This window comes from Ictalurus furcatus, chromosome 26 (genome assembly GCF_023375685.1).
Source record: "Ictalurus furcatus strain D&B chromosome 26, Billie_1.0, whole genome shotgun sequence".
Classification (NCBI taxonomy): Eukaryota; Metazoa; Chordata; class Actinopteri; order Siluriformes; family Ictaluridae; genus Ictalurus; species Ictalurus furcatus.
Window position 1 is genome coordinate 8479881 of NC_071280.1, and position 14337 is coordinate 8494217.

Here is a 14337-nt window from a genome sequence, read left to right on the forward strand (position 1 = left end):
GTCAGCTCGCCTCCTGTCAGTCAGCTCGCCTCACCCTTCCTGTCAGTCAGCTCGCCTCACTTTTCCTGTCGGTCAGCTCGCCTCAATTTCGTCACGTAATATATATAATCTGACTCCTGCTGATCTGTGCTGCAACTCTGACTCGTTCAGCACATGCTGAATTGAGCAGTTTTTAATTGTAGCGTCCGTTCTCTTCCCGAACTAAATGATTTTAACAGCACATTTTAACAATATCCGCACATTTTAACAGTACCGTGATAATACTGATAACCGTGATAGTTTTGGTGACGATAAATGATATATGAAATTTTCATACCGTTACGTCCCTATTCTCCAGGTTCCTCCCACCTCCCAAAAACTTAGCAGAATGTGGATTGGCTATGTTAAATTGCCCGTTGGTGTAAAAAAACTGTCTGAATGTGTGTGTCCATGGGGCTCTGCGATGGACTGGTGTCACATCCATGGTGTATTCCTGCCTCACACTTAGTCTTCCCAGGATAATCTATAGAATCAGGATAAAGCGGCTATTGAAGATGAACGAATGGACCTCGGTGGTTCTGAGTGTGATGCAATGCTGTGTTACCACTGAGTATCGCTGCCGTTTGGACCGGACTGTTTAGATTACTACACGTTTCTTCTAAGATTGTAGGCCAGTCTCTGGAGCAAAGTTTTATGGCAGCTTCCCGAAAGAGCATGCGTATAGTATTTCTTCTGACCTACTAATAATAATACATATATGGTATGGACAGTTTAGATGTTCACGGTCCAGATTCGCTGCTTAACCAAGAGAGCAGATTGCTTCGACAAGTGCGACCGTAGTACATATAACCCCTGTGGTGTACGTATAAAGTTACATGGTATTGTGCAATATTGAGACTGTGAAAAGTATATTCTTTTTTTTCTTCCCCATTCTGTGTGTGTTTATGTAATGGAGCTCCTAATGTTAAGCAATATGAATTTTGGAGAAATCTGCCAATGAACGATTGTAGCATATTATTTGATGGTCTCAGTAGCAGTAGCTTCTTGAGCCCATGCTTAATTTTCAGTCAAATAGTTGGACTTTTTCTGCGTTTCAGTTAGGTGGAGTGAAACCCTGCGTGACAAAATGGTGTGCACGTGCAATGCATATTGTAACAAAGAAGGCGACAATGTGATGCCAAAGGGGACCTCTGGTATGTGTGTTTTACAGTGTTTTGTTCACCTGACTCAAGTCTGTTTTGTTAAATTCCTGGAGAAAACTGCAAGAAAAGAGGATAGTCACTACACAGTCTAATTGTGCCATCCTTCTTAATGATGGAGACTAATCCACTGACTCACACTGTCTGGTTTCAGCATAGCTGTTTCTTCAGAGTGCTTTTGTATGGCTTTAGGTTTAATAGTGTAAGGAACAGGTCTTGCTTTCATGCCTTTCAGCTTACTGTCTGGCGTAACACATGTTCTTTATACAACCAAACCCATCAGTAAACACATTTCGTATGCTTGGGGGATTTACTGCATGTTTGGCAACCATGTGCACGTCTTGACAATTCTGCTTAATCTTTTACATCCATGCGTGCCATAACAACACTAGAAAAATGCTTTTCCTGTATAGATACAGTGGTGCTTGAAAGTTTGTGAACCCTTTTTTCTATATTTCCATATATAAATATAGCCTTAAACATCAAGTACTAAAAGTAGATAAAGAAAAGCCACTTAAACAAATGAGACAAAAATATTTTGTACTTGATCATTTATTTCTTTGTGTTTATTATTTATTTGTGTCATTTGTTTAATTGGGTTCTCTTTGTCTACTTTAAGGACGTGTTCATGCAAATCTATAGAAAATTCTAATGGGTTCACAGACTTTCAAGCACCACTGTATAACTTTATCTGCTTTTGAGCTCCAGTGTAATATGCCAAATCCTCTGTCTGGGAAAGTCAAGCCTGTGTGTGTGTGTGTGTGTGTGTGTTCTCAGAGTTAGCTTGGCAGCCTTTTGGCACTATTTGTAGCAGCTTCTTTTTGTAGATTGCTTCTGACAGCTGCTCTAGTGTCACTTTGCGATTGTACCACTTTTCAATCCAGCAACTGTGTCAGACCAAAGCCTGGGATCAGCATCAAATTTACGCATTCCTTCTCAACAGACTCATGACTCTATTTGTCTGAAGTATCTTCTGTTTCATTCATATCACATAATGTTCTTGGGCTTCCTGAAGTGTTTCTCTCTTTTTTTTCCCTCCATTTTTTTTTTTTAAATTGTTTTTGTTTGACGTTTACTCCTGCAATGTGACCTAGTCCGAGCCGCAACTTCTATGGTTCATATATCGTGTTTGAGCGATTGTTTCAACAAAGCATTTTGTGGTAAAGGGGGATATCAAATGCATTTAACGTCAATTCTGTGCGGGTACACTTAGCATCCGTGCCTCTTTTTCTTCCATTTTCTTTAATGTGCAGTCTCTACACTTGGTTACTTGTAGTCTGAAGACACTTCTTATATTCTGTCCTTATTGCGCTAATGTAGTCGGATTCAGTAAAGCAATAAACTGTGCTATTGCTGTCCCTACCTTTGACTACGTCCCACTGTGGAATCCGAATCTTTCAGCAGTGATGAGGGTTTTTTTAGTTTGTTTGTTCCTTGGACATTCATCTCATAAGAACAACCAGCAGGCTAAGTGGGTGCAGTGGAATATTAGAGTCTGTTGTGATATTTGTATCCTTTTCATTTGCTTTTAAAGCACACCCAATTGTTTTCACGCGTGGGTGTTTCTTGGTCAGGAATTTGTCAGGGTGTGCTTTCCTGTTTGTTCTAATAAAGATTGACTCGGAAGGCACCTACAAGTATATTCTTTAAGACAGAAAACGTAGAATACTGTTGCGTGGAACGGTGGCATTGCTCTCCAGCACGTTATTCTCCATTGTTCTGTTTGGGTTTCATTCAAATACTGGTCTGGCATCACATCGAGGGTGTATTCCAACCTTGCGTCCAGTGTTCCCGGGGTCCACCGCAACCCTGACCAGGATAAAGCACTTACTGAAGATGAGTGACTAGAAATAGAATGCTGTAATTGTTAATGGCAGTATCCATTGGCTTTTCTGTCGTCATTTCTAGGCTTACTTGGGCAGTGGTGGCTTCGTTGTTAAGGCTCTGGGTTACTGATCGGAAGGTCGGGGGTTCAAGCCCCAGCACTGCCAAGCTCACTGTTGGGCCCTTGAGCAAGGCCCTTAACCCTCTCTGCTCCAGGGGTGCCGTATCATGGCTGACCCTGCGCTCTGACCCCAGCTTCCTGACAGGCTGGGGTATGCGAAGAAAACAATTTCACTGTGCTCTACTGTATATGTGACCAATAAAGACTCATTATCATTACTACGGTGATAAAGTACAGTATTTCTTAACATTTATTTACACCATGTAAATAAAAACAAATGTATGTGCATCGATCCGAGTATGTTCTAGAAATCAATGCTTTTGTAGAGTTGGAAGAGCCAGTCTTTGTCTTTCATTATTAATTCAGAGGGGTGTGTTTAATTTCTTTTGGGATTGCAGCACAGTTGGTGCGCATCATCTCTGTAACTCTACTACAGTATTCAAAAATCGATTCGAGAATAAAACTAACTTCATCGAGGTGATATAAGTGCTTAGTTTCCTTTAATGACATTATTTTATTGTGGATCATCCTAAAATTTTGTTCCTACCGGTAACAACCTAAACCATTTAGTTATTGGTGCTAACATTTGTCAAGTTTGATTGGTTTGTACCAAGCAAGGTGCAAGATTTACACCAGCTTATCAGTGTTGTATTCAAATTTTTCTTTATGTAAACTCCATGGGTTCTCAGATTCATTAGTGGTCCAGTTTGTCCAATTGTCCAATTTGTCCAATTGTCCGACAGTGACAACGTCAGGGCTTGAAAACTATGTTACAATGCGGGTCATTTTGGTTGCATCATCATGACTAGATCAGTTCATTTCTTATGTAGGACCAGATGGAGAGCAGGGATTACTGAGGGGAATTTATACTCCTTTATCCTGGCCCGGGTCGTGGTTGATCTAGAGGTTTTCCTGGGAGCGCTGGCCGTAAGGTGGGAATGCACTCTAGATGGTATGAACTTAAGCATGTGTTTAATGCACTTATCGAGCGATTAAGCATATCAAGTCAACCCACCAGCATGTTTTTTGGAAGATGTAATGAAAACTGCAAAACCCTGGAGGAAACCCACACAGACACTGGGAGAATGTGTGAACTTCAACATGGAGAGTAACCCGACCTCAGGATTGAACTGGAGGTGTGACGTGGCAGTGCTAGGACTGAGGAGTAGACCAACTATGTGGGCTCCATCCCTCCAGGACCAGAATTGCGCAGTCCCACTGATTGGACATGGCTGAACATCTTTGGCCATTTGTTCCTGAACTGTTGCTGCTGTTGTGTGAAGCAGTGGTCCAGCAGGACCAGCAGAACTACCCGGATTCAGTTTTAAAATCAGAGCTCATATAGACAGAAAGCATGGTGTTGTTGATGGGCTTCCAGCCCGCAGTATAAAAGCCGTCTGTCAGAATCGCACGCTAAAAACTCCACATTCCTCGGCACAGGTTCTATCTCCCCTTCCATCGAAATGATTTAACATGCTGGTCTGCGTTTCCTATTAACTCCAGAGCACAGAAGTCAGGGTGCCCACGTGTTAGTGATATATCGCTGCACTTGGAGCATTGGGAGCTCCTGTGGGTGTTAGGTGTGCGTTGGTTTGGATGATTATCTTGAGGCTAGCACACACTCGGTGAAAACAAAGCCTCAAAAACAAAACCGAGAAAAGAAAACACTGAATGATTACATGTGGTGGTGGGCCGAAAGGAGGGGATCAGAGCTTTCTGGGTTTTCCACTCAGCCACGCAAACTCCATCTTAGAAGAATTTCAGCCATTTCCTCTTTCTCTGTCTTTCCCCTTCTCTACAGTATCAGTCCATCTCACACACGAAACTGTTCTCTTATTCTCGTCTTGATACTCTGAAACGGTATCTGAATCTTTTCGCAAGGAGTCTGTGGTTATCTGAACTATGACTCATCTGGGATCATGTGATTTGTCGATTTAATTTATTACAGTTTTCAAACACCTACAGTATGGCATGTGCAGAGCTTTCAGACTTCGCTCATTTCGTGTAGGAGCTCCATAGTTTGCTGTTAAAGTATGCTGTTATGAGTTATAACTTAAAAATATGCCAAGAGCTGCCCCCCCCACCCCCCCCCACCCCTTCCCCACCCCAATAAAAACGGCAGATGAGCGAATCGACATGTGGATCTGGAATGGTACTTGTGTAGGTGTTTTGAACTCTCCAATATTCACTGACCGCTGGAAGCCCTGCACCATTCCCTCCATCTTTAGGCCGGTGCTCATCTTGACTTGATTTTCCCACCTTGACGTTCTCTCAAGGTAAATGGAGAATGTTTTGAGTTTATTCTTGTAAAATACAATCATCTGTGTATGTTTGACCTGGCTAAAATCAGACAACTATACAGTTCACATTATTGAACGATATTTATTTAGGGATGAAAATTGTCAAAAACAAGCTGAAAGATTCAAATGAGTATAAAAGGACTACAGCGACCCCCCAGCCCGTCCACACAATATGGCATCATAGATATGTTATACATCTAGCTAAAGTTAGGAAGGATCAGAATAGAGCTCACATAGCAGAAAGTGCAAGCTAGCTGGCTAACATAAATGACATAAGTAAGGAATAATACACAACAGGAAAAATAAATAAATCGACGACCTGGTGGTGTGATGCAGAATTACTGTTAACATCCTGAAGTTGATTCTTTTGCAATATTTATCCCTCTTATACCACAGCAATTTGGCAAAGATGACATTTTTATATTAATTCAAGAGACTCCTTCCATAAATGTTCAACAAACTTCACCATGTCAACAGCTGTACATTTTTTCTTTGTTAAATAACAACACGTTTTTCAGTCTTCTTCTTATTACATGGCAAAGAAATGACATTGTCTTAGCAAGCGTCTTTAATATAGTCAAATGCATCTAGTATTTCCTAGTATAAGATTGTAGTCAACAGAATACACGATATTGAATCTATTTCTGGACATTACTAATTTCAAGCTTGAAATTTCAACCTTGTTCTTTTAGAACAGACATTTTGAGCATTTTAAGTATTTATTTCTAGAAAGAAGCTAAATGATCCGCAAATAGAATGAGCATTATAAACCAGATATTTTCACTGGATGAGATTTTCTCATAGATTATGTGGAGAGCCCACTATACAAGTCGTAAATGCACTGTTCCTATCGGAACAATGAGCGCATTAATATAGACCTGTGATTTGATTTACAGCCGGCACTGCTGTCAGAGCGGCTATTATAGTGAGAAATCCATCGACTTCTCGCCGGTCAGATTCAAGAATTCAGTGTTGCTGTGGTACAAGATGATATAATATTATCCGGACAAATAATGTCATTATGGATATTGAGATATCGTGGGAAGTTTGATTGTAATAACCGTAATAACAGACTCCGAAAGCAGCTGATTTAATGATAAAATTTCATACTACAGCTTTAAAATTGTAAAACATTACGTTTTTACTATCCATCCATCCATTTTCAGTACCACTTATTCTACACAGGGTCGCGGGGAGTCTGGAGACTATCAGAGGGAACTCAGGGCACAAGGTGGGGACACCCTGGACAGGGTGCCAACTCATTGCAGGGCACATTCATGTACACACTCACACACCCATTAACGCACTCTGCCAATCATGTCTGTGGACTGGGGAGGAAATCCGCGTACCCGGAGGAAACCCCTGAAGCACTGGGAGATCATGCAAACTCCATGTACACAAGGAATCGAACCCCCGACCCTGGAGGTGTGAGGCGAACGTGATAACCACTAAACCACTGTGCCCTGCAAGATTTGACTATTTTTTTTGGTATTTTGTTATGTTTAGTGTTGTTTGTGTATACATGAGTATAAGTAGTATTAAACTCACCGTTTTTTGGGTTTTTTTTCCAAACGCAACACTGTTTTGCTGCCAGCTGTATTTCCAGATATAGTAGAAATGTCTTCAGGTATCATGATGTGATATTTTGATCATATTGCCCACCCCTACTTTGAATAGTCCTGACTCATTTTAATTATAATAAGAATGGGTATTGGCTTGCCACTCGAAGCCGTCATATGGAGAAAAGCACAGCACAACGCACAACACGCCAAGTAGTAAGTTTTGCTTTTCGAATTGGTCCCCTTTTATTATGAGCTATAAAGCAGGCATTTTTTAAACAAGATGCCTGTAAGATTTAAGTGCGATGCATCTCCTCAGCGATCTCATGTTCTGCTCCACATCATCTTAGCGAGTGTGGCTGAAAGGAAATCTCTGGCTGCATTCCTGAACCACAGGAAAGCTTAGCGTGTTTTGAAATCGAAGGGAGGTCAGTTGTTCACAGATTCCACCCTTCCATTCACCTTTTAGATACCGTGCACCCGATGAACCCCGCTTACATATAGAATAGAACAGCCGGTCGCTGTGGAAAGAAGTATTGGCGCCCCACGTGTGACCGCATGAGGAGTTGCGCCTCGCCGTAGTGCAGAAGCACAGGTTAACCATTAACACACGCTAAATTGTAGCACATGTGTTTGCAGATTGCCAGAAGAGGAAGAAGTCGCTACGGAGGAAGCTGGACTCCTTGTCCAAGGAAAAGAACAAAGACAAAGGTAACACAGATCTCAACAAAGCCCTCAGGTTGATATGAACATTTTGGAAATCCAGACCATGTTTTGTAAAAACGCTGCTTAGATGTTAGGATGATGGGAAAATGGCGAAAACCATCTCCCACAGAAATACATCAGTTTATTTTACTCTGATGTGGTCCGTTTTTCCAGACTTCACACGAGACAAGGCTTCTCCTACTGTGTCAAATCCCAGGTGTAAAATCTGGCTAACCAAAAAAAAAAAAAAAAAAAAAACCCACAGAAATGAAACAAAACAGGGGCACACAGATGCAGTTTCTACTGGGATATATTTAGAGAAGTGTAAAGTTCTCCTTGTAAGGGGACATGGCTCTGAGCTAGCTGACCTTGCACAGCATATTTGGCAAGGCTTGCAGTTTTGAGGGGAAAAGAATTGAAACATGGGGACATCGGGAAAGCCACCGTGTCCCACGGTTTGCCCATGTGTTATACCCTTACTATCTAACCTGATTTGAACTACTCCTTGTAGCTGTTGTGAAATCAACAAATAGGGACAAGACTTGAAACTTTTAGATGTTTACCCCAGTCAGAAGTTGATGTTTTTATTAGACGTCGATTCTCTGACTATGGAGTCTCGGAAAATACTGTGGCAGTGAAAAAAAAAAAAAAGTTCAGCGTTAAACATAAACACTAGCATTTAGCACAGGAATCTGGTACAATTAATCACTGCCAAGGGAAGTATTCTTAAAGCACATACAGTAGGTTTTTTTGTTGTTTTTTTTTTTAAAGCACATTACTTTTCATGTTAGAACACACACTGTAATAATCCTAATGCATACCCAAGAGGCTCCTTTAATTACATACGGCTATTTGTCCTAAGCCAGTACTCCTTTGAAATGGTCTGTCTTATTAGAGAGTAGCAGGTCTGGTAGTCAAAACACACACACACACACACACACACACACACACACACACACGCGCACACACACACATACACAGTCGCTCATTCTCCCAGCATGTATATTTTGTCTGAAACACCGGTTGGTCTCGGCTGGTCTGTATCGCCAGCACATGGCCTTTGTTCCAGCTGCTATATTCAGGGGTCAGCTGTTCATACTACTATAGAACGAAATGCATACACACACTACGTGCACAGCACATCTACTATGGAACATTCTGAGGTTTCTGCAACGCAATAACCCTTTACTGTAACACACAGAAAAGACAACCAGTCTGGTCTGTCACTCCACGTAACTACACCGTGTCTTTATTTGGAAAAGCAGCTATAGTGTTAACGCATGCAGCACAGTGGTGTTGTACGGTCGAGCGCAAAGTCCTGTCTACAAACAGAATGAAGACCAAACCGTGGCTAAGTAGAGTATGTGTCAAACTAATACAGTATAAGGGTGTCTCGCATTGTGAATGTGATGCCTTCTACCTCATGCCAAAACTTTGACTTCTTGCATTATTTCTAAAGTTTTAAGGATTTCCCTTGTTTATATAGACGAGCTCCTATTGAATTTGTAAAAATACAATGCGTGGGCAAATCCTAAATGTATTAGCTAAACCCTACAAGGCAAGAGGAAGCGCCAGGTTTTTGCCTGGAAAGCTAACTGAAGAAGGCGGAAACTGGTAGCTAGTATAACGGAATAACACATGGAGAGATAAGAAGTCAGCAAGTCATTGGCCAGTGTTTCAGCTATACTGTGGTTTTCTAAGCACTTAAAATACTGTATAATATTTGAGTCCGACTAGCATCTGTATTCGCTCTAAGCACAAGGTGACTACATGTCGTGAGCAGGAGAGTTCGCCCAAATGACAGGTTTGCGCTCGACATGCTTTTGTTCGGGTTTTGTCAGTATTTCCACAAACCTGCGTGTTCCTGATTCTGAAAAGATGCACACGAGTAAAGTAGTGAAAACCATCCTGCCATCAGCTAGATCATAACGGAGTAGTACACGCTATAGTTTGAGGGACATCACTGCAGTGTGAAGCACATTATATTTCAGCGTAGCCTACATATCAAGTGTAATCAAATGTCAATATGGAGTAGAGGTTGTTTTTTTTTTTTCTTTCATTTTCTGGTTGTTAAACCTGCTTGTCTGGAAAAATAAAATAGCCTGTACATGAAAACTACTTGCCAACACCTGGGCTACTGATGTTTCCACCCCTGCCCTGATACCGTTATGCCTGTCTGCCTGTTTTCAAGTCCAATTGGCCAAAACAATAAACATTACCTGCTGTTACAGGAAGGACTGAGCACACACTCTGTGACAGCGGATACACTTTCATTCCAAGATTCTACAAGGAAAGAAATTGATGGCTTGACATTTATAATGTATACTAAATAGCATATAACTGTGTTCACTGCATTCAGAATATAACGTTCTTCAACTATGGATAAATTATTAAATGACGTACACGTTCCTTTTTTCATTTAAAGGGGTCATATGATGCTGTTTTAAAAGTTCATTATTTGGTTTATTGGGCGTAATTGGATAGGTTAACATGCTTTAATGTTCAAAACACTTGCAGTACCTCTATTTCAGGCTGCCTGAAATGCTCCGATTGACTTCCGGGTTCTTCAAAGCCCCTCCTTCGGAAAAGCCCAGAGTGCTCTGATTGGCCAGCTGACCCATTGCGTTATGATTGGCCAAGAACCTCAAGTGCGTGTGGAAATGTAACGCTCCTTACCATAATCATGAGCTTCAGCTTCCAAGGCTTCTAAAGCAAATATGAACACAGTTAATAATGTCATAGGTTTTACCGTACCGGTTCGAAATCAATCGGAACCAACTTTGCAATCCCGACTTGAGCAGAACGTTTCACAGTGGTAAGTTTTTATTTTGTAACTCTCGTAGCTTTCAGATACGATGTCGTAAAGGTTTCATTTGTCTTCTTCACTGTAACAACTTTATGTCCTGAAGTGACAACATGAAATACTGTGTACAATTTTTTTTATTAATTAAAACATTATGGAGGCATTATGCTGATAATATCATATATAACTTCAGATATTATCAGTCATTAAAAAGTAATATCCGGACTTGGATCGAGGCGTTTTAGGCAGGTCTGGAGCAGAGTTCTCTGTTAGATAGAATTAATCCCTTTGTGGGAGACTATGAGATTTGTAACTTTGCAGATCTTATACATGCACAAACAGATACGTTACACACGAAAGGAAGAGGAAAATATAAAAAAGCATCATATGACCCCTTTAAAATCCAAGGGGGGTGCAGACTTTCTCTGCTTAATGTTTACTTCTTGGTATGACTTATTTCTCTGTACGCTTTTCATTATTACTTATTTAAATAAAGCAAACCGACTTCACTATATCATTTCATGTCTAAATCTGCCATGCTAAATTTGAGCTGCTTTTTCCGACCTTTCTCCTGTCGCCTCAGAACACGCACCGCAGGCGTTTGGCATCTCCTTATCACAGGTGATCGCCAACGACCGAACCCAGCGTCAGCGTCAAGAGGGTCAGAGGGAGGAGCAGAGAGACCCAAGTGACCTGGTGTCCTCCATCCTGCAGTTTGCCACGCGCCGACCCACCAAGGAGCTTTCCAGCAGCAACTCGTCACTCAGCTCCACCTCGGAGACGGCCAACGAGTCCACGTCATCCAACACGCCTGAAGCGGCACCCCGCGCTCGCAGGAGGGTGAGGACAGCCAGCTTTCATCATTAATCATTAAAAAAAAAAAGTGTTTGGTTATTTTCAAAGCAGTGGAACTGATGAGTTTAACCCTCATGTTCTGTTCTAATAATGATTTTTGAAATAGCGTATATTTTAAACTGCCAGAATAGTCGTACACACAGACACATGGTTGTAAGCTCATTCCATATATCTCTATATTTTCCTCTGTGTTGTACTGTCACAAAGTTTTGACAGGTTTTATCCAGTAGTACTTTTGAAGCTGAGAATTTACCGCCAATTGAAAACCTCTTCAAGTGAAATTTAAAAACATTCCAATATCCTGTCACACCTCTATCATACTGGAGAGATAAAGATAAAGTCTGAGAGCACTAGTGAAAATGCTATTTTGCATTCTTTTCTAATTTAATATAGCAATTTTCATTACAAATTATTTTATTCACAGCAACTTGAGTGAAAAGTAGAATTTAAAAAAATATTGACATGGATTTCCGAGTTTCTTGGCATTTGGTACGTCCCATTTGTTCTTTACTCGAACTGGTATGGACTCCACAAGTTTGTGCAAAACCTTACGATCCGTTTTAGATCAAATCCACCGGAGTGTCGCCTGATCACATGCTTCAGTAGAAGAGATTAGGCATGTGGAAAATCTGACCTTTTGTACGAAGCAGTTAACATGGTCAATATCGCACATTTGCTTACTTTTAAATAGGGACCTGGAAATAGTGCAGAATCTTGAATATTACGTATGCCAGAAATATGTTTTAAATTTTAAATCCCAAATTTTAAATCCTATATTTTCAGTGTGATCCCAGACTTTTGGACCCCACTGTATATGCAGTGCTTGGTTTTTTTTTTGGGTGGGTTCTAATCCTGGAATTCACGGTAGCATTTAAATTGTAACGCGAGGTAAAAAAAAATTAAAAGAAAATAAAAACTCAGGACACAGTAGACCAGAAATTGGGACATGTAACATGGGCTGATGGAAAAAAAGAACAGCTCAGAACTTAGAGTTAGAAATGTGTGAAAATGACTAATACACTAAATGAAAACTATACACCATTTGGATATTTTTATGCTGGTAAAAGAAAGCAAGACACAAGTGAACTAAACTATGCACAGGTGAAAACTATAGAGTCAGAGGAAAGTCTGAGGACACCAGCAGAGTTTGACCAGTGATGGAGCTGAGGTCAGGAACAGATTTTGGGATCAGGATCAGAGCCTGGGAATACGTCCCATTTTACACCAGACGTGGTAAGGACACGGTGGCGTGGTTGCTGCACGCCAAACATAATATTACATTTGAGTTCTATTTCTGCGTACCACATGCAGCAAGGGCGTGGTTTCTGTCTAGGAACAATGCAGAGTACAATATTGATGCTATATTCTATGGAAACTGGATAGTTGAAGATTGGAAAAAGACCAGGCGATGTTCTGTCCGGTTTTGTTGCGTCTGTGACCATCGTCGCTTCAGAATCCTGTTCTTGGCTGATAAGAGTAGCCCCCGTTGTATTCCTCTGCTGTTGTAGACCATCTGCTGGAAGATTTGGAGTGTTGTGAGTTCTGAGATGCTTTCCTGCTCACCCCGACTGTAAAGAGTGGTTATTTGAGTTACTGTAGACTTCCTGTCACCTCAGACCAAATCCGTGACCTCTGACCTCACAGAACCATGCTTGATAATAAGACAGGATTGGTGTTAGGATCAGGCATCATGGGCAGAGTGTAACCAGCTATAGACTGTGCATGGAAATAAAATGAGAGAGAAAGCAGAAAGAGGTACAGTGTCAAAAACCTTATTAGCCAACTACGGCATCTCTTGGGCTAGAAACTAAACCACACCTGGAAACCAGCGCCAGATAATCAGGGAAGCAGTGTTTCAAAACACAAAGGATTAGCCAGGTTCTGAAGCTTGGACACGAAGCCCTTGTGAAACACAGGGCAATTTTGACAGCACCAGTGGAATTCTAGTTTAAATCATTTACCTCCATCTTTTAACAGCACAATAGCTCACTTACATGCATTCCAAAGGCCCCTGCGAACCTCAGGAGACCCAGCAAACTCATAAGCAGGACAATTTGGAAGTAGAAAAAGCAGATTGTGCAATCTTGGAAGTGGTGTAAGCTTGAAAAACTGCACTTTGTCCTTCGCTTTGTACATCCAGTTGTTAGACCAACATGTTTCTTTGCATAGACACTAGACAAACAACAGAATAATAAAATACAGATGAATCAAAGTTAATAAAGGTGTGACTAATGGTTCGTTGTTGGAAGCCAGAGCCAGAGCCAGAGCTGGGTTGTTACAGGACAACAAACATATATTTCACTCAAGTGTTCTTAGATTCTTACATTTATTTTGTACTTGAATATGTACTACATGAATTACTCTCCTTTAGAATGGATTAGTATCCTGTATATATTGTATGAGAGTATGAGAGTCAAATGAAAACAAAAGTATGAGTGCAACATAAATTAGAATTGAATTGAATTGAATTTGTTTCAAGACGAATCCAGATACTCTTTAGGCACTGGAACACTTGAAGTAAATGAAATGGAAATTATGTAGAACAATGATACATTTTTGTGACATCTATTTGCAATAAACAATGCAAAAAAAACCAAACAAAACAACCCATGTACATTATTGACACACTTGTAAAAAAAAACCAAAAAAAAACCAAGGGCTTTGGTAACACAAGTCAAGCGTTAACTCAAGCACTTCAGTTAATGTTCACATCAAACTTCAGAATGGGGGAAAAGTGAGATCTCTGTGGCTTTAACCTTGGCATGGATGTTTGTGCCAGATAGGCTGGTTTGAGTATTTCAGAAACTGCTGATTTCCTGGGAATTTCACACACAGCAGTCTTTAGAGTTTACACAGAATGGTGCGAAAAACAAAAAACACCCTGCGTGTCATATGTATCAGAGAAGGAACTCTGAACTACAGTTCCCAGCAGCCACTGTACCTCACTGCATCACGGTCGCATGACCACCTGCACCCGAATCACGTCATGTTA

General features: G+C 40.9%; 1 protein-coding gene across 3 annotated transcripts in view; it reads left to right on the top strand.

Annotated features, from left to right (window-relative positions):
• LOC128602246 (rho GTPase-activating protein 6) overlaps positions 1 to 14337 on the top strand; it is a 132341-nt gene that overhangs the window by 98429 nt on the left and 19575 nt on the right. For all 3 annotated transcript variants that reach the window (XM_053615932.1, XM_053615934.1, XM_053615933.1), the window contains exons 3-4: positions 7622 to 7693; positions 11074 to 11330. In XM_053615932.1, the coding sequence (XP_053471907.1) occupies positions 7622 to 7693; positions 11074 to 11330 (329 nt within the window). The remainder of the gene's footprint in view (positions 1 to 7621; positions 7694 to 11073; positions 11331 to 14337) is intronic.